General features: G+C 46.8%; 1 protein-coding gene across 12 annotated transcripts in view; it reads left to right on the top strand.

Annotated features, from left to right (window-relative positions):
• TDRD5 (tudor domain containing 5) overlaps positions 1–21,108 on the top strand; it is a 67,359-nt gene that overhangs the window by 33,811 nt on the left and 12,440 nt on the right. For 10 of the 12 annotated variants that reach the window (XM_053244195.1, XM_053244203.1, XM_053244200.1 and 7 more), the window contains 6 exons: positions 1,043–1,255; positions 2,494–2,560; positions 3,196–3,396; positions 11,114–11,275; positions 14,033–14,200; positions 20,158–20,373. In XM_053244195.1, the coding sequence (XP_053100170.1) occupies positions 1,043–1,255; positions 2,494–2,560; positions 3,196–3,396; positions 11,114–11,275; positions 14,033–14,200; positions 20,158–20,373 (1,027 nt within the window). The remainder of the gene's footprint in view (positions 1–1,042; positions 1,256–2,493; positions 2,561–3,195; positions 3,397–11,113; positions 11,276–14,032; positions 14,201–20,157; positions 20,374–21,108) is intronic. The other 2 variants (XM_053244199.1, XM_053244193.1) reach the window with 2 other exon arrangements.

Raw genomic sequence — 21,108 nt, 5'->3', positions numbered from 1 at the left:
AGTACCAATCATCAATGATCATTAGGAAGGGGATTGAAAATAAAACTGCTAACATTATAATGCCCTTATACAAAACTATGGTGCAGCCACACCTGAAGTACTGCATACAATTCTGGTCACCACATCTAAAAAAGGACATTGTAGAACTGGAAAAGGTGCAGAAGAGGGCAGCCAAGAAGATCAGGGGCCTAGAGCACCTTCCTAACAGGCAAGGCTACAACACCTATTTAGTTTAGGAAAAAGACAACTGAGGGGAGACATGAAAGAGGTCTATAAAATCATGCATGGTGTGAAGGTGGATAGAGAGAAATTCTTCTCCCTCTCACATAACAGTAGAACCAGGGGTCATCCCATAAAATTGGTTGCTGGGAAATTTAGGACCAGCAAAAGGAGGTACTTTTTCACACAACGCATAATCAACTTGTGGAATTCTGTGCCACAAAGTGTGGTGACAGCTACTGGATTTGAGGATACCTGACATCCACCCATCTGGGTGTCCATGTCTACTGGTGTACCTATCCTTTCCCCCTCACATTTCTCTCTGTGCCTTGGACTTGGCTACTATGAACTGGGTGAGGTTCTCCTTCCCAGGCTTTTAAAGGATTCCAAAATTTACATAGTCTTCTCCTCTGTAGCACATGAGAAAGATAACCCAGGTGAGATGTCCTCCAATCCTACAGCAAGAAGAAGCCTTCACAGTGCGCAACCACTGCTCCTATCTAAGGTCATATCATCAAAAGTTCAACTTTATAAGGTAACATGTCAGTTTTGATATTGAGCTGTGTACTTCAAGTATCTTGCCATGTATGTTGTAGGAAGACTGTATTGCTAAGAAGAAAGTCGCCTGTGTCTGTCTTGGTTACCACTGCATACCATACCTAGTCTAGATGTTTCTAAAGTAAGGTTCCTGAAAGTGTACTTTAGGCAAGGTTTAGCCTTTGAAAAGTGGGCAACTAAGTAGGACATAGATAAAATAGCATTTTTCTTTTAAAAATAAATTTGTTGATCCTGATCTTAATTATCTCATTGAATAATATTTCAGACGATGCTATTCTAGTAAAAATGTGGCTGATCGTTACATCATGCCTGAAGACTCAATCTGGCCTGGCCACCTCTGTTGTGCAAGAAATTCCGAAAACAAATGGTGGTACCGAGTTATCATTCATAGAATCCTCAATGATCAAGAAGTAGAAGTGTTTTATCCAGACTTTGGAAATATGGCGGTAGTCCAGAAATCTTCTCTGAGGTTTCTCAAGTAAGTTAAGTATCCATTCATTCCTCAAAAACACTGACTCGTGGTGTTTAAAGCCTATCTGAGTTTCCATGGAGTCTTCTGATATTGTATGGGTGACTTGGATTATTTTACACATTGGAAGCAACACTTCTGATGTGTAGGAAAATGGTCAATTGTTTGTACTCCTTGGGTTGATTCAGATTCAACCAGGGTTTGTTACTATAAGTCTTTCCAGATGTGAGTGAAGTGCAGGCTTTTTAACATTTAAGCACAGGTTTCCAATGATGCCTTGTTCATATCCAGACTCCTTTGTAGTAATGAAAAGAGTTTGTAAGCGCCAACCAGGTGGTGGTGCTTCAAAAATCCCAGGAGTTCCGCGTTTTGTGTGTCAAGTCACGCTTTGAGGGAGAAGAATATCTGATGGCTTTTTACAAAAGTCTGGATTGTGAGTGAGATATTGTTAGAAACTTGTGTGAAAGCTTTAAGAAGCTTGTACTTCATGTCTGGAAAGGTTCTATGTGAAAATTCCCTGTGATCACACTCCCTTCTCCTCTTGGACTTGCTTCTCATCATTTTAGCAGCAAACTATAGTTAGGCTATGGTAGCTACTAAATCTGAAGTGAAAGAAGACCATTCTGTGCAAGGAGCATTATCTGAAATGCGCCTTTTTATTTTTCTTGGATTCTGTCTTCTTTGCTTCCCTGCATGGCAAATGGCATATGCCAACCCTTTTATTCATTATCCAGCATGCATAGATACAAAACTACTTGGGATGAGACAGTAGATAAGAGGTGGATTTATGTGGTTACTTATTCTTGATAGCTGACTGTTAGTTCTCATGCTTGTACAATTGCCTTAAAAGAATATTAACAAAAAATCCTTGTGTTTGGGGCGGTATAGAAATGTGTTAAATGGATAAATGGGATGGATGGATGGATGTTGGAATATCCACATGATAGGTCACATGGGATTCCAGATTTTATTCCTTCCCAGTTTAGTGTCTTAATTTAGACTGGTTGAGACATAATGCCTCAAATCTTGAATGATCTCCTGGGTCATAAGCTCCCCACTCTCCTCATGTGCCGTGTTTCTCTCCCCAGTTTGAGGCAAGCCTGGTCAAAATGGCAAACCATCATTTGCCTCAAATCAGGAACTTAGGGAGGGAATCGTGACATGGGAATTGGAGGAGGCGGCAGCAATCCAACACTGAACCATGATTTGGCATTAGGTTCAGCCTATTCTGTAATTTCTGTTAACAGGTACAGCTATGCAAAGCTTCCTGCCCAGGCTATCCCTTGTTCCTTGGCCTGGACGAAACCTGCAGAGGTACATGTATATTTCCATTTTTAGCTTGTCTTACCCCAGATGTTTTTAGGACATAACACCCGAAAAACCAATGGGTTTTTGCTGTTTGGGGTTTTGTAGTCTAATATATAACACAAATCCAGCCAAAGTCATAATGGCTTAACACTGCTTCCAGAAGGTGCTCAAGCTTTGGGAAGGGGGATCCTGTAGTGTTCAGGCCCTTGCAGAGGCAGTTTCAGCATGCTCTTTTATATAGTTGATGCGAAGGCATAATCGGAAGGTCATTTCCTGTTAAGTCTGTGTATGGCTTCTTCTGTCTCTGTGTGTCATGGACGTATAAAGCAGAAATTGCTTTCTTTTGCTAAAAGGAGAACAGAGAGTTCTAACATCTACATTTTCTTATCTTGGGCATATTCCTGTGATTTTATCTTAGTCGCCACTTGATGTTCCAGTCAGTTATCAAGCAGAAATAATCCCCAAGTCTATTCCTTTTTTGTAACGTAGTTATTTGAATGCTAACTGTCCATGCAGTAAAGGTCTACACTATTTAAGTGGGTAGGCAAAGTCTCCATTTTCTTTCTGGGTGCGCTCTGGGATTGGTTTTTCTATTTTCCTTAGTTTTGTGCTGTTCTCCCCCCCCCCCACACCTGTCTAAGGGTGATTGGACTGTCAGTGCCACACTTGAATTCCAAAAGTGGTGTGAGTTGAAGCTGCTGGTGGGAGTGGTGGATGAATATATAGATGGAGTCCTTCATCTCTTCCTCTGTGATACCAGCTCTGATGAAGACATCTACTTGCACAGTGTACTGAGATTAGAGGGCCATGCACTCATCTGCCGAGAAAACATTCCTTCCAAGGTGAGAGGATGATAATGGATGGGGCTGTAGCTCAGTGGCAGAGCCTCTGCTTTGCATGCAGAAAATTCCAGGTCCAATCCCTGGCATCTCCAGGTTCGGGCTGAGAGAGACTCCTGCTTGAAACCTTGGAGAGCTGCCAGTCAGTGCAGAAACAGTTCTGAGCTAGATGCACGAATGGTCTGTCTCAGTAAATGGCAGCTCCTATGAATAGTACAGTTTTAAGACAAGGGGTTCTTAAGCCAGTTTGTAATGAGTCTCTCTAAGCCAAGGATGGGGAACCTTGGCCCTCTAGATGTTTTTGAACGACAACTCCCACCATCCCCAGCCACAATAATTGTAGGAGGGCCAAGGTTCCCCATCCCTGCTCTAAGCCAGCGGCGTGCGGGGTGAAGTCCCAAATGTTCCTAGAGGTAATTTTTGAACTAAACCTATCAAGGCTTATGGACAACAGCATATATGCTACATGTTATGGCTGGGGATAGGAAAATCAAAAGGAGCATGTGATGTATTTTTCTTCTCTTGAAAGAGTACTATCCAAAACCTGGTTAAAAAATAGGTTCTTCAACATGGACTCTGTGCTTTACACAAATGGGCTTTGTTCCTGTGCAGAGACCTTGTCAGAGTTATTCCAAACTAATTTCCTTCCCAGTAGGCAGTAGCTCCTGCCCATTCCGGTGACATCATGGCCTCCTTCCTTCCGTCTTTTTTGTCCACTGATAGAGACACATCGATTTTGAGTTGCACTAAGCTAAAAACAAAAACAAAACTTTGTTACTCCTTTTCTTCCTATCTCCCAATCTCTAGTTTGCTCTTCTTCCTCATTATTTCATTTTCCCACTCTTTCAGTTAGTGTTTTGATTTATTTTGCGGACCCTCCTTCCCTTCCAGCCACCACGTGTAGGGGTCGGCTTCCCCCCCCCAATTCCTTTGGCTACTTATGGCCAGCAAGACCACTTTCAAGTGCTGTGCCTGCTGTAGGGCCAAGCTCCCATCTACTGACCAGCACAGCCTCTGTCTTTTTTGCCTTGGCGAGGCCACAAGTTAAAAACATGCGCATACTGCACCAAACTTATCAAACAGGCCTGAAAGAACCAAGCCTCCCATCTAAGACCTTAGCTCTGGGAGTGAGCCCTTCTATCTTCAGAGGCAGCTTCTGCCCAAACCATGCAGGCCGCTTCTACCCCAGCCATGCCTCCCTCAGGCTCACAACCCCTTGCCTTGGCTACTATCGGCTCGGCCAGTGCGCCTGCCTCTTCAAGGCCTACAGCTCCTGCAAGTCCGTATCCTCCGCTACGGTGGCTGCCCCATCCACAGCCCGCTGTCCTTGGGCTCAAACGCCTCCACCGCATCCACTAAGCGCAAAAAGGAAGGAGGAGCCTCTACTGCCCTCCAAACCTCTTAAATGCCTGGCACCCTCCACAGCGGCTCCTGCCCTCCACAAGCCCAAGGAAAAAAAGGGCAAGCTCTCTCATCGCCAGGAAGCACCTATTCTACAGCACTCGGCACCAGCTGTTAGCCCCCTCAAACACCTGGGCCTCGATACTGAGGAGCTGCTTGATATCAACCTTGGTACCGACAATCAATTTCTTGATCAGGAGGAGGATTTCCATCCAGAAAGCCAGTCAGACCATGAAACTGCTCCACAGGAGGGCCTAGATTATGAGGACCTTCCAATTGAAGAAGAGAACGGAGGCACAATTTGAGACACTTTTTTCTTAGGTGCCCTTGCCCAAGCTCCTCACAAGCCTATATTAGCCATAGGCCACACAAGGATTCTCACCATATTGACCTTTACTATGCCAGCTGGGACAAATGCCTGGCTTATAGGTCTTATAACACCATCACCTCTTGCCCTAGGGACCCCAACCCTTATGGTACCTCTCAGTGGCGCTATGTCCATACCAAATGGCCCCACCGGCCCCCACGATCCCAGCTGGACCAGTGGGACTACCATGAAACCTACAGAGATCACTTCCATTCTCCACAACACACCATCTTGGCTCCCCCTCACCTACCTAAGTAACCTATGCCACCACCAACGTCTGTCCCTCGGCAGACCCTGCACCAGCTGAAACCCAAGCCTACAACCACGGCCGCAAAACCACCCACGTCTTCCAGCACCCAGAGAAGGGACCCTCCGCAACCTTGTTCTGCTCAACAAGCCAGTAAGGTCACTAAGCCGAACCCATCACAGCCAGACACGCTGGATGCTCAACTCCCTCAAAGTGCTGAGGACACCTCCGGTCAAGAGACTGATGAAGATGGTGATGCCCAGTCCTCCATTTCCAAGGCCATATCCTTAGCCTCTTCCCCCATCAACCTCATAACCAACTTCATAACCTCTTCCCCCATTGACCTCATAACCAACTCAAAGCAAGGTTCACCTTCAGAGGATTCCAAGATCTATGCAGAATATATATCCTGCATGGTCACTTCCTTAGGCTTACCCTTGACCCAACAGGGTAAGGCAGAACCAGACCAGTTATTTGGCCTGATAGAAGCAGATACAAGAGCTCCTGTCTCTCTTCCTTTTGAATGCTGCCTTCATGGATATTGCCAAGGCCTGCTGGGCACGGCCCTCTTCGGTACCTCAACCTACAAAGGGCTTGGAATCCTCCTACAGTTCTCACACAGAAGAGGACCAAGCAGGAAACTTCCTACAGCGCCACCCCATGCCGAATCCAATGGTGGTGGTGTCCTCCATATCTAAGACCAGGACTCACTCCACCTCCTCTTCTCCAGATAGGGAGGGCAGGAAATTGGACACTTTTGGCAGACACCCCTATTCCATCTTCGCTCCGCACTTCAAATTAGCCAACTATCAGGCCTATAACACCTTCTGCAATCATTTCCTCAGGGAGTGCCTAGCCCCCTTCTTAATAGTGGTGTGCACGGACCAGTTCGCAGGCCATTCTAAAGGCCTGCAAACCGGTTCGCTAGCATGGGGGGTGGGGGCAGTTAGTGGTTCAACACTGGGGGGTGGCTCTTTAAGGGCAGGGGAGGGTGCACTTACCCCTCCCGCTGCTTTCCCCCGCCGGTGCTCCTTTTTTGAAAAGCATTTGGGGTGGCAGCATACCTCCCTGCTGCCCCTTCCCCCGTTCCTCGGCAAAAGGCTTCAGAATGTGTGATTTTGCACGTGTGTGCCATGTGCATCACGTGTGTGCGTGCATACATCAGACATGTGTGCACGATGTACATGTGCCGTGTGCATGTGCAGTTGCACATTCTGAAGCCTTTTGCTGAGGAACAGGGGAAAGGGTGGCAGAGAGGTACGCTTCTGCCCCAAATGCTTTTCCAAAAAGAAGCACTGGTGGGGGAAAAGCGGCGGGAGGGGTAAGTGCACCCTCTCCCCCCCCCACCCCCGCCCAGCTGCCAATCGGAACACCATGGTTCTGTGCACACCACTACTTCTTAGATCACCTATCTCCAGATAAAAAGGACCCGGCTAAAGCATTTTTCAAAGAAGCAACACAATTAGTCAAACAGGAGCTGTATTCTGCCAGATATTTGGCAGAATGTGCAGCAAAGGTCATGGCCACCTCCAACAGCAGTCCATTGCCACACATAGTTGCGTTATTCTGGTATTGCCTATGAGGCTCAATTCTGTATTGAGGACCTCCCGTTCGATGGCAACACCTTATTGGAGAAAAAACAGACAAAACACTGCAGAAGGTCCAAAGCCTTCACAACACGGCTCACTCTATGAGCTACCAGCCATCCACATCTAGATAGCAAAGGCTAACCAGATGGACCCGCACGCCAACTCAGAGGTCCTCCACCCAGTATCAGCAAGGTGATCTCTCCCTTTGCAATATGGAAAGCGATCTTTATATCCCACACAAGTGCAGGCAACCTGCCGCTTCTGCCCCCACCCCCCCAGTGACTCTCCAGGCCAGTGGTGACAGACAGGTGCCAGTGGGGCACCTGTCTGTCTCCCTACCTCTTGGCATGGAAGGCCATCACATCAGACCCGTGGGTCCTCACAGTCATAAGAATTGGGTACGTGCTGGAATTTTCATCTATACCCCCATTCAATCCACCAGTCACCACCAAAGCCACCCCCACCCTACTGGCAGAGGTGGTTTCACTGCTCAACAAACAAGCCATAGAACCAGTTCACAATCACTCATCAGAGGGATTCCACTGCCCATAGTTCATTGTTCCCAAACACGATGGAGGCCTCCGTCCCATTCTAGATCTACGACAACTCAACCGATTCATCACCTACAAATGCTTTCGAATTATCACTGTCGCAACTATCTTCACCCTCCTACAGAAGGACACTTGGTTTGTCTCACTAGACCTCAAGGATGCGTACTCCCATGTCACCATCCATCCTCAACACTGCTGTTTTTTACTTTTCAAGATAGGAAAACACCTACCAGTTCAGAGCTCTCCCCTTTGGCCTAGCATCAGCCCCTAGGGTAGATATCAAATACGTGGCACCAGTGGTGGGCTTCCTCCAGGGGCAGGGCATCCAGACCTTCCCATAGCTAGACGACTGGCTTTTGGTGGCTGATACATCCTCCACACCCTCACCAGCACGACCACCTTCCTGAATGACCTAGACCGGCTAATCAACTACAAAAAATCCAAGCTCATACCCACCAAGTGCATAGAGTTCCTAGGTCTCCTGTTCAACTACTCAGGTCATGCTCTATCTACCAGAACACAGAATCGAATCACTTCTAGCTCTGGCGATCCATGTACTCCACTGCCGTTGTCACAGAGCCCGGGTCATCCAGCAATTGTTAGGCTGTATGGCCTCTATGAAACATTTTCTCCAGCATGCTTTCCTTCATTCCAGAATCCTTCAAAGTAGGTTTCTGCACAACTTCCACCACCACACAGACCCGCAATCCGAGTGGCTCAGAGTACCTGCTGTAGTCCATCAGTTGCTCCTTTGGACAGATGTCTCAAACCTCTCCATGGGTACCCCGCATTTCATCCTCCACAGCAACTTCGCGTCCTCATCTCAGAGACCAGCTGAGGGCCCCACATCCGAGACTTCTCTATTCAAGGCTTCTGGAATACAGAAGAGCGTATGCCCCACATAAATTATCTAGAACTTTTAGCAATTTTCAAAGCCCTCAGGGGCTTCTTACCTCTCCTACACTGTTCTGTAGTGACCGTACAGACCGACAACAGTACAGCGAAAGCTTACTTAAATAGACAAGGCAGTACAGGCTCCCTCAGTCTACTTCACCTATCTCTCAACCTCTGGTCTTGGTGCGTAGACCACGACATCACGCCTATAGCTGTACACATCCAAGGAACGGCCAATGTCCAGGCTGACACTCTCAGCAGGGTCAGAATGGACATTCATGAGTGGCAACTGGATCCGGTGGTTGCCCAATCTGTCTTTCTACGCCAGTTCCACCAAGAAGTAGACCTCTTTGCATCCCACCTGAATGCCCGGTGCCTGCTTTACTTCTCCAGAGCAGGCCGAGGACCCCGCTCGCTAGGTGATGTCTTCGCCACAACCTGGGCAGGTACAGCATAACAGGACAATATATCTGTTTCCCCCCATCCCTCTTCTACCTCAGGTATTGCACAAGATTCAACACAACCGGGTAGACTGCATCCTGATTGCCCCTTGGTGGCCCAGGAGGCCCTCGTTTCTCCATCTCCTGTGCCTCTCAGCAGGCAAACATTTGGCCTGCCTTGGATTCCTCATCTACTCATCCAAACTCAGGTCATCTTCTGCACCCAGTCCTGCACAAGCTCCACCTCACCTCATGGTGGATATCAACCGCTTTTCTCAGTCCTTGCAACGAGTCTTCTTTGCTGCCAAGTAACCTGCAACTATAAGGTCATACCAGCATAAAAGGAAATGCTTTCTTACCTTTCTTGAATCCAAGAACATGAAACCCAATGAGGTCTCTGCTGAAAACATTTGTACTTATCTCCTTTCATTAAAAGAAGCAGGTCTCAAGTTTTCCTCTCTAAGGGTCCACCTGGTGGCTGTAGTGGTCCACTCCCCACCCTCCTCCATGTCTTTCTTCAAGGACTCTGTAATTAAGAATTTCCTCAAGGGTTTAGCCCACTTCTACTCTGACGCTCCCGTCATGTCTCCACCCTGGGGTCTTTCTCTAGTGCTTATCTGTCTCATGAGACATCCCTTCAAACCCTTGCAGATAATCCCTCTGGACCCCCTCTCCTACAAAGTAGCCTTCTTAGTAGCCATAACATCTGCCAAACAGGTGAGCGAACTACAAGCCCTGAGAGTGGACTCTTCTTATCTCGTCTTTCACAAGGATAAGGTGGTGCTCCATCTGGACATCGCTTTCTTACTCAAGGTCGTCTTCTCCTTTCATCAATCTCAACCACTTACGTTACCAGTCTTCTTTCCCAATCCTGTAGACAGTGCGCAAAGGCATCTATGCACTTGACGTTCTCCAGGCCCTCGTCTTTTATGTTCACTGCACCTCTACCCTACTTTCCACTCAAGTCTCTCTTGGTTACATATTCTGGCCCCAACAAGGGTGGCCATGCTTCTGCCCAATCCATATCCAGATGGGTAGTCAAAGCTTTAACCTTATGCTATCAGCTCATCAAGAAGGACTTACCTCCTCCCTTAAGAGCTCACTCCACTAGAGTGGTGTCAACCTCCATGGCATTTGACAGAGCGTTTCCCATTGATTTTGCCTGCCAGCAGCAACCTGAGTGTGTCCTCACTCATTGATTCAGCACTATGCACTAGATGTGCGCTCTTGCAGAGATGCAGCCTTTGGCACGGAAGACCTACAATCGCTCTTCGCCTGAACTCGCACTTCTAGGTAAGCTCTGGGCATGGGTGCAGCTTGCTATGTGCCTATTCATGTAAAGTACAGAGACCACGTTGAAGAACGTCAGGCTGCTTACCTGTAACCTGGGTTCTTCTAGTGGTCATCTGTGCTCTTACATGCCCACCCAACCTCCCCTCTTAGTTCTTCAGGTTGCTGGACTCAAAGACTGAAGGAGGAAGGCCATTATGTCACCGGAAGGCGGGGAGCTATCGCCTACTGGGAAAAGAAATCAGCTTGGAATAACTCTGCACAGGCAAAAAGCCCATTCGTATAAGAGCATAGATGACCACTCGAAAAACCCAAGTTACAGGTAAACAAACTGACAATATGTTGCTCACGAAGGATGGATAAAAATCAGTATTAATTAAAAAGAAAGAAAGAAACCAAATCATGTATTGCTCTTGAAAAACAACCTAACTTAAAATGAAATCCAGCTTTAGAACAAACAAGTAAACTTGTTCTGAATGCCTCCCTTACTGTTGAATACCAGCTGCAGGAGAGGGGCATGCCCTCAGATCCTGCCTGTCAGTTTCTCAGTCATCTGGTGGCCACTGTGGGAAACAGGATGCTGGACTAGATAGGCCTTGAACCTGATCCAGCAAGACTCTCCTTATGTTCTTATTCAAATGTACGCAACTACTTTTTAGAATTTTAATCCACCACCTTCTATTAAATGCAATAGTTCAGCCATCATGCCAACCCTGGTTAAAGAAGCTTAACTATACTTTGGCATAATGTCTGGATTGACAATCCATTGTTAAGTCATTGCTCCACCTTCAGAGGCTGTTTTACCAAGGAGATGGGACTGAATTTATGATACCAAGTGTTGAAGAGAAACTATCAACAGGCAGCTGTGTGTGTTTGGGAGCTCAAACTGGTAGTGCAAAATACAGAATGTTCTTGACTTTCCTTTTCACACTTCTTAACAGGGTTTCAGAGAGCTAAATCCTTCCGCTTTGTATTTGAAGCCCAGCCCAGAGCAGCAGATTGGTTTGACAGAAGCAGACACTTCCCTGCTTTGGCAGGGACCTGTTTGTGATCTCTCAGGAACAACTGATTTGGAGCCTTGCAAGGATGATGTGCTTTTCCAGGTGGGAAACTTGAAGATTTTGGAGTGGGAGTGGAATTACTCTCCATTCACTTCCAAACTCAATCCTGCATGCAAAAAAATTCAAATCTTGTAAGGCCTGCAGTGTGCAAATATTTATTAAATTGCAGTTTTAAAGTTTTGCAGTTTACCCTTGATTATCTGGATGGCAACAGGGAAGTATCTCCTTGCTGAAGATTTTTCCGTATTTAGGCTCTCATCTGGCTTTTAATAGACTTGCACAATTCATTGGGTGTGTTTGGGCTTTCATTATTGTGGGTGGTCTGTCTGCATCTAAAGTATGAGGATTGATGGTTGCTAGGCCCCTTGGCAGTTCTTTTGTGGGGTGCTACAGGTCTCTGGCACCGATGTAGCAACCGTTGTATGGAGCAGCTGAGTGTTGGGGACTGAACTGTGGGGAGCAGGCAGGATGGATCTAGTAGGCTGTTGCTCAGTTAAAATCCCAACCCAAACAGAAAGCCTTCTAGCCTTTTATTCCTGCTTGAGGGGCAGCAGTGGCCAGCCTGGCTGGGTGAGGTCAGTCCAAAACTTGAGAATTCTTTGCTACCCAGGAAAATGTCTAGTTCACAGAGCTGGTGGCTTACCATATAGTGCTGAAAGAGCTTGGTTCTAGCCCTCATGTCTGTCAGTACTGAGTGAGACGATTCAACACTTTGAGATCAAGAGTTTCCAATCTGCTGTTGACATTCAACTCTGCATTTCATGTAGTTTACTACCAGGCATCGGGGCAGCAGCAGCTGTCTTAATTCTAAACCTCGTCAGATGTCTATATTCATGTGGATGAGATTATGGCTTATGACACCTCTTTTGAAATACAGACTCCTATTGCAGATTAAGAGGCAATCTGTTTGCATGTAGAACTCTCGAACATGCATACATGGCTGATTTGCTTTTGGTTCTACTGATTCCAGGCCTTTTGAGTAGGAGGAGAGTGTCCTTGGGGCAACTTCCTTCTCTGTAAACATTTGGCATCCCTGCATTCTGCAGGGAAATGTAGCTGCCTAATGTAGATTTCTAGAAAGTCCTCTAGTGTGCAGTTCATTGAAGGAGTATAGCAAGCCCATCGACCTGTATGTATTGATGGGCTGTATTAAACAGTAGTGCAATTTATCAAGCAAAGATTGTCAGTTACATTAGCCCTGACTCAGTCTCTCATAAGAGGAGAGTTTCTGGGGCTAATAAGGGTTACAAGGTTTCTGGGGCTAATAAGGAGGGAGGGTGTGCTGGAAGCAACAGATTGGAGCGGGAAGGTAAGAGGCCTGGACTTTGCTATCTCATCTCCCCAGCCTGGACTGGGAGATTTATTGCAGCCTCCCACTCACTCCTGCCCTGGCCTGGACAGCCAGGAGACCAGCTATGTGCAATTCTTGCTTTGTGGTCTTTGTTAGCATTGTGGCCTTCCTTTACTGCCTGCTTGATAATCTGCACCTGTGGGCATTAAATACATCAGCCCTGTCTCAGAGACTCTGGGTTTCAGGGACATAAGGAACGAGGGTGCAGCGGAGATGCGGTTGCCAGAGCAGGCCAGCCTTTGGTTTGGAACTGAGGGCTGGGCCAGAGAATATTCTTTTATGGCTATTTTAGAAACTTTTGCGAGAGAAACTTCCGTAGCTGAGTCTTGGGTGAAGTTAATCTATAATGTGTCTAGGCTTGTCTGGAGTCTGAAATGTGTCCAGGCTTGTCTGCAGGCATGTGGCATTCATTAGTTGTCAGCCTGAGTGAGCAAGGGATGACAGCCCCAGATCAAGCAACCTTGTCTGCACATGCTCATAATATTCCCCCGCCTCTTTGTAGAGTTGGAACTTAATTGCCAAAAAATAGCCTCTAGCTTAGATGGCTTTAAAAATGGTCAAATCGACCTGTCAGCAGCTCTTCACTTCATGAAAACTCCATGTTAAGAGGCAATCGTGTCTCTGGATACCCGATAGTGGGGACAAATGGGGGAAGACTGTTCCCTATTTGAAAACACTGCTTGTTAGAAGCAAAATGTAGGATTGGATAGATTTTTGGTCTGATCCAACAAGGCAGTACTTATGACATTCTGTGGTTACTCATAATTTTTTATTAAAATGAGTATCTTTAATAAATAATAATAAAACTTGTTAGCCACCCCATAACAAATTGTTCTCTGGGCAGCTCATAACACAGCAAGTATCTTAACTTGCTTCATGCTGTAGGATCAATAGTCTTGATTTTTCAACTTCTGCAGAATCTGTTCCTTGCCCCTTAAAGTGAGGATAATGTTTTCTAATACTCACTAATCTGTAATATTTTTAGTTAACTGCTTGATATTTTAATCATTGAGTAAATAATGAGCAACAATGTGCTATTTTTAGCTTGAGCATGGAAATACTTGTGGAATCTGTTAAATATTCAGTAATTGGCTCTTCAGATACTTTGTGTGCCTTTAAAAACATTGGTCTAGATCCAAAGAGGTGCTTAGGCTTACAGAATAAATTTGTCAGACCCCCATAGCCCATGACAAGGTGCTCTTGAAACGGAGGGAAGTAGCAAAAGCAGTTTTCAGTGCGTTCTGGGAGGTTGCTGCTAAAATAAATAAATAAAATCAGATTCACTGTCTTGGATTTACACAACTAGCTTGGTGATAGATCCTGGCCATTGCTATGGAATATTTTAGGTTCATTGTGTTTGTAATATTGTAAGATAAAGTAGAGTTTGTATAACTCAAACAAATACACTTTTTAATGCAGGAAAGCTGACAGTCATGTTCTTTTTCTAGAGATTTGATGGGAATTGTGACTATTTGACATCTTCGGAACCCAGTCATTTGCAGGGACATGGCTGCTTCGCAGATTCTTCTTCATACGACTTTCAGGAAAAAGCTAATGAAAATTCCAAGCTAGAACCAAAGGAACAGGTGTTCCAGCCTAAGATGAAAGAGGCAGTTGTATTCAAATTTAACTTTTTTTATTTTTTCAGAGATGTAAACATTTAGACCTTAACACATCACTCAAAATTGCTCATAGGCTCCTTATAGGATAAGACAAACTTAACTCTTCTCGACCTGAATTCTGCAAAGATGGAGTCTGGGTTCAGATGTATTCCGTTAACTTCTGAACCTACTTAAAAATTGTGGCTTGTTTGCAGTTGGCCAGCCAGGCAGGATCTGAAATCATGGCTGGAAGCTGGTTTGAAAACCCGTCTGTGCTAACTAGGGCTTGTTGTGTCTGAATCCAGACATGATTGACAATAAACAGTTCAAGTCACTGCTGTACTTCCAGAGGCCTGGGGCACTGTGGCAATGGGAGCTGCTCCACTTCAAGTGCTGCAAGCACTCTTTTCCATAAAAGCTAGTGCCCTGTATGTGCCCATAGGTATGTCAGCATGTCTCCAGGCGCCACCTTATGCAGCTGATGAGGGTGCACCTCTTATCCTTATCCATATATGGTAGCTGTTCACTTCATACAATCCCCCACATGGTACTTAGGTGCTTGCTACACTTCATGTGAGCATCTCTCCGAGACCAAAAGTGATGCATCGAAGCAGCAGTTAAAATAAATGTTAAATTATCCAATAACTGAAGATTTTGAATTGAAGTGAAAAGTGCATGTCTGAGGCGAGTTACAAATATAATGTGGCAGGGCGGGGGGAAATGTGTCACTTATAGCCCAGATACCATCCTAGTAGTATCTATGTATAGTATAAACCATGACCCTTAATATAAATTGGATACTCACAAACTTTAAAATGAGAACCCTTGTCCAAATCTCCCCCTCCCTTCTCGGTTGCTGCAGTCAAGGCCATCTCGATGGGTTATCCTCTTCATGTGCTCCTGGGCAGGACTATGCTAATTAGCTAAAGAAAGAAGCCTCTAGAGCCTGAGGGGGATGACCCTGCCCAGTTCTTACAGTCTTGCATTGCTCCTGGCAGGCTTCTCTCTCTCTCTCTCTCTCTCTCTCTCTCTCTCTCTCTCTCTCATATGTTTATTCACTTTTTCCTTAGCCCTTTCTGTTTCACTAGACCTTTTTACTTTTTCCTTGGATTTTCAATTTTCTGATACCCCTCATAAACTTTTAAAAAAACCAAAAATGATTGCTTTACTCTTCTCAGTCCCTTCACTCACTCACTCCCCCCCCCCCATTTATTGAGCACACAGGGAGAGTAAGGAATATCTGTGTCTCCGCAAGACAGCCTAGCTCAACATTTCCGAGGGGTTCTAGAGCACCAGGATTGCCCCCTCTGCTAGTGCCTTCGTCGGCTGCTGGAGAGCCATCTGACAAGGCTAATGAGAGAGCCCCCGTGAGTCTCCCGCCTTCGGTCTGTGAGACATGGGCCACATCCGAGAGAGCCCTCCTGAGTCTTCCGCCGTCAGGCCGAGAGACATGGAGCATGGCAGCCCAAGTGGAGCAGGCAGCTGCCGAAAGCGCCTTTACCCAGCTCAAAGCCTGTTTAAAAGCCGTGACAAAAAGACCACTGGTGAAGCCACCTCTGTCCCCGGCTGAGATTAGGGTATTGTGTGGAGCAGCAGCAATGGCGGCAGTGAGAGGGGTTTCAGGAGTGGAGGAGAGCCAAGATGGCGGCCGCAAGGAAAAGCCCGCCATTTTATAGCACCATGGCGATTACACCAGTGAAAATCCGGTGAGCTCTTTCCATGGGGAGGGGAGTTCGGGCGTGGGCCCCTCTATTCAGACCACCACTATGCCCAAGTCAGTGCCCCCAGAATGGCAGGCATGGTTTCGCAATGCAGTTGTGGAGACTGTGATACAACTAAAGCCCCCAAGAAAGGGTAAAAGATCTAAAAAAAAAAGTAAGCTCCCTTCCTCCTCCTCTGATGAGTCGTCCTCCTCCGACTCCCCCTCGTCACCCCCTAAAAAGGCAAAGCTCAAAAAGAAGCACTCTAAGAGAGCAGCTAGTAAGCCAGAGGGGGTGCTCATAAGTAAGGCCAAAGACATTCATTCTTCAGATCTGTCTGGGGACCCTACCCCCAGTAATGTAAGACCCACTAGTGTCATAAAGAAAACAGTCCCACACTCTGAACTTGAGGGTGATACAGCAGGGGACATGTTGGGCACGTGTGAAGGTGCCCAGAACCATGACATGGTTCCTGATAAGGAAGAAGGAGAGTAGTCGGGGGCAGAGGATCTGGAACCCGCAGAGGTTTCACAATGCCTGTTTGTACTGGAAGATTTTTAACCCCCTAATGACTAAGCTGCTTACCACCATTGGGCTACACGGACTCAACAGCCCTCGGTGGTCGTCTTTCAGACTGCTTTCATGTCTGGCAGCAGACAACAACGGATAGATGGGTTCTGGACTTAATTCAATCCAGTTACAGAATAGAATTGAATGGCCTTCCTTGTCCAAGGTTCCTTCCGACCCCCCACTCTTGCTCTATTTTCAAGCACATAGATCTGAAACAATCTCAACATCTGTTGGACATAGGTGTGGTAGAGCGGGTTCCTCCAGACCAGGCGGGGAGGGTCGCTTATTTTATTCTGTTTACCGTCCCCAAAAAGGACGGGTCCAAAAGAGCAGTCCTAGACCTGAAATTCCTGAACAAGTGGGTGCGTCATATCAAATTCCAAATGGAATTGCTCTATTCTATTACCGAAGCTCTCCACCACAGGGACCTTCTCTCTTCAGTGGATCTAAAGGAGGCTTATCTCCAGTTGCTCGCTCCTAAGGTTCACGTACATGGGGGTTGCTTACCAGTACAAGGCCCTTCCATTCGGCCTGTCCTCGGCCCCTAGAATCTTGACCAAGGTTTTGGCCCTGCTTATGACCTACCTACTTCTTCAAGGCATTCAGGTCTTCACCTATTTGGACTAATTGCTCATCCAGTCAAGGTCTCACGACGCAGCGCAGTCCGACTTGGCAATTACCCTGTCCGCCCTACAGGAACCACGGGTTCTTACTGAACACGAAAAAGAGTCATCTCGTTCCCTCTCACAGGATTCTGTACTTGGGGGTCCTAATAGATACTCAACAAGATCACCTCTTCTTGCCAAAGGACAGAGTCCAGACTCTCTCCACAGAGATAACCTGGGCGTATTTGGTGCCAGCAGTACCTCTTCTATCCCTGGTGAGACTTCTTGGCTTGATGGTTTCAACCTTGGGCGAGGTTCCACCTCAGGGAACTGCAGTGTTTCCTACTTCCATACCAGTCTGCTATTGCAACCAAAAGACACCTTCTGGTGATGCTAATACCTTAGGTTCGCCAGTCCCTGCTTTGGTGGTGCTCCCCACGAAACTTACTGGTGGGGAAGAGGCTCCTTGACTTCTCCATCGACTTCCCAGGACTATTGTGACAACAGACTCCAGCATAAGAGGCTGGGGAGCCCATTGCTTTCGGTTCTCGGCTCAGGGGAAATGGTCTCTGAAAGAACAATAACATTCCATCAATTGGCTAGAATTGAGGGCCATTCGCTTGGCGTTAAACGAACTGCAGCAGCAAATGGAAGGATGGGATGTCCTAATAAAGACTGACAACACGTCTGCGAAACCACGTGTGAACAGACAAGGGGGCACAAGATCCAGGTCCCTCCACAGGGAATCAGTCCTCCTGATACCTTAGTCATCTGGCATCCTTGATAGCGCATCACGTCAAAGGGGACTTAAACTCTTGGGCCGACTGGCTCAGCAGGGAGGATCTTCTCCCGGGAGAATGGGCCCTGAACCAACTGTTCTTCGAGCAGTTGGCATGCAGATGGGAAAGACTGGTGCGCAACTTGTTCACAATGCCTCTGAACATGAAGCTGCTGAGGTTCATGACCAGGTTTCTGTGCCAGGCGGCAGAAGACACAGACGCATTGTCAGCGCAGTGGCCAAGAGGTGTCCTATATGTGTTTCCTCTGATTCCACTGCTGGCTCAGGTATTAAGACGCATCAGGACTCTTCGGGCAGATGTCATGCTTGTGGCTCCATACTGGCCGAGGTGCCTCTGGTTTGCGGAGCTGCTCCACCTCAGCACGTCCGAGCCATGGTGCCTCCCAGTCACACCCAATCTATTGATGCAGGGTCATCAGTAGTCTGGGTCTGTCATCCCAACCCTGGATGGTTTCAGCTAACCGCGTGGAGACTGAGCAGTAGCTCTTAACAAGCCAGGGCATGTCCGACAGGTTCGCCACCACCATCCTTGCCACTCGTAGACCCTCCACAAACGGTGTATCAATGCACCTGGAGGGCGTTCCTCTGTTGGTCAGCTCACCGCAACATTGCTGGGGGTCAAGCCACCATCAACCATCTCTTGCAGTTTTTAGAAGAGGGCCTCGACAAGGGCTTGAAGCCGAATACACTAAAGAGACAGGCGGCCTCTTTGGTCAGTCTTATATGAGGGGTGCCTTTTAGACTCACAGTCGCACATCCTTTACTAAAACATTTTTTAAGGTGAGCAACACTCTTGTCCCCCCGACTGTGCACCGTTTTCTGACCTGGAACCTGAACGTTGTTTTGAGAGGCCTTCGGCATCCTCCATTCGAGCCTATCAGGTCGATCTCACTGAGGGTTCTTAACTTTAAACTTGCTTTCCTACTTGCCATCACTTCTGCGAGGCAAGTCTCTGAACTGAGAGCCTTGTCAATACACAGATCCTACTGCATGTTCAGAGGACTCCGTACGTCTCATCCCAGATCCCTTCAGATGTCCAAAGGTTCTGTCACCCTTCCACCTCTCTCAAGACGTGTTCCTGCCGTCTTTTTGTCCGCATCCGACTCATCCCCAGGAAAGATTGTGGCACAAGTTGGATGTGCAGTGTTGCCTAAAACGATACATCTCCAGCTTGGCAGACTTCTACAAAACGGACTCGCTGTTCATCTCTTACCTTGCAGCATCAATGGGCAAAGCAGTAACTTCTGCAACAATTGCAAAATGGATTAGGGCTTGCATCTCGCTCACCTATGAGGTCGAAAAGATTTGCCCCCTGCCCCTAGAATATAACAGCTCATTCGACCAGAGCATCAGCAGCATCAGCTGCATTTTCAACCAATGCCCCAGTCCAGGAGATCTGTAGGGCTGTGGTGTGGAAGAACCCATCTACATTCACCAAACACGATAAATTAGACCTCTATGCTTCCGCTCAAGCAGCATTTGATAGATGTGTTCTTCAGGGGTGCTCCCCCAGGAGTAGGCAAGAGTGTTCCCTCCCTGAGACGTACTGCTTTGATATGTCCCATTGAGATGTCCTTGATTGCAGCAACCGAGAACAGAGCATTGGTTAACTTACTATGAAGACTTCTTCTGGTTGCTGCAGTCAAGGTCATCTCGGCCCTCCCAGCTCTAGCTTGCCCTACTCCTGGGGGACTGCTGTATCCATTCTTCTTCCCCACAGCAGAGAGCTGAATAACTGGGTGTCAGGCAGTGCTAGCCGATTAATGTTCCTTTCCCTCCTATGATTCTTCATATATTATACATGTTGGCCGTGCTAGCCGATTAATGTTTTTTCCTTCTAATGATTCTTCATTTATAATACCTGTTGGATCTTCAATGCCTATCCTCCACTAACTTGGCCTGTAAGAACTGGGCAGGGTCATCCCCCTCAGACAATAGAGGCTTCTTTCTTTAGCTAATTAGCATAGTCCTACCCAGGAGCACATGAAGGGGATAACCCAACGAGATGGCCTTCACTGCAGCAACCAGAAGAAGCCTTCATGGTAAGTGAACCAATGCTCCGTTTTATTATATACAGTGACTTGACTGAAGACTACTTGATCCCAGTAGCAGACTAGTAAAGGGCATTTTACTGTTCTGGGAAGATGAAACAGCATGTGTAGAAGTTGGTGTCAACTCTCAGTAAAAGGGATTTTGGGTGTCCTCCAGCAGTTTTAAGTTTTAAAACACAGCATATTACATATCACCTTCCTTCTGAAAGTTGACAGTTCTGTGATTTTGCTCCAAATAACTTTCTAGGATACAGCAGGCCCTGAGATGCCATACCTTGAACCAGTGTACTTATGCACAGAAATCTGGGATGAGAACTTGATACCTCTGCAGTACTTGAAAGAAAAGAAAAATGGCGAGACTAGTGATGATTTGTGCTTGGATGTTGGAGTATCTTCTAGCTGTGCCCCAAGTGATGAAGGAAGCAAGGATGAGGTCCAGCTCAGCAAAGAACTGGTACAACAGGTGATGGTGGTTCTGGGCAGGGGGAAGAGAAGGAAATTGAGCAAGTGGTCATGGTTGATGTTGCAAATTACTGAGTTGCTTTTACAGCAACAGCATGTTTTATAGCCCTTTTTGTCCCAAGGGTAAGACTGCATGCAGTGCTTTCCGTCCCAAAGGCTCACAGCTTATAGAAGTAGTGAAGGGGATAATAGAAAAAGGAGAAAACCCTGAACCAAACCTATTCCCTCTCCTCTTTCCTTAGTGCTCACCAGCAAGAGTTCCTCCCTTCTCTAGTCCAGTCCTCCCACATTCTTTCTGCCAGCTGAGGATCAAACTGCTTAGAGCCAAAATAGACTTGACTTGAACCCTCATCTGGACTCATGATTTTTTATACACGAGTAGAACTTCTAGTCCTATTAGATGCCCCCCCCCCGACAACTTTTCCAGAAGACAGAACCTACAATAATTTAATACTGCTTTCACACCCTAAGCATGACACCCTGTGTGACTGCACGACTCACTGAGAACATGAGTTGTTTACAAAGAAAAATTAACATTCCAAACTCCACATTGAGCAGCCATACTTCAACATCTCAGGTCTCAGCATTTCAGCTAAAAAGCGCTGTGACTGACCTAAAAGCAATCATTGCAGGTCAGGGAGCTAGCCAGGGACATAACTACTATTAGGCAAGGGGAGGCGGCTGCCTGGGGGCCCCCACGCCTCAAGGGGCCCCCCAGAGGCAAGTCACATGTGAA

The sequence above is a fragment of the Hemicordylus capensis genome, chromosome 4 (genome assembly GCF_027244095.1).
Source record: "Hemicordylus capensis ecotype Gifberg chromosome 4, rHemCap1.1.pri, whole genome shotgun sequence".
Classification (NCBI taxonomy): Eukaryota; Metazoa; Chordata; class Lepidosauria; order Squamata; family Cordylidae; genus Hemicordylus; species Hemicordylus capensis.
The sequence above is the reverse complement of the archived record's forward strand: the minus strand, read 5'-3'. Positions and strand labels throughout refer to the sequence as shown.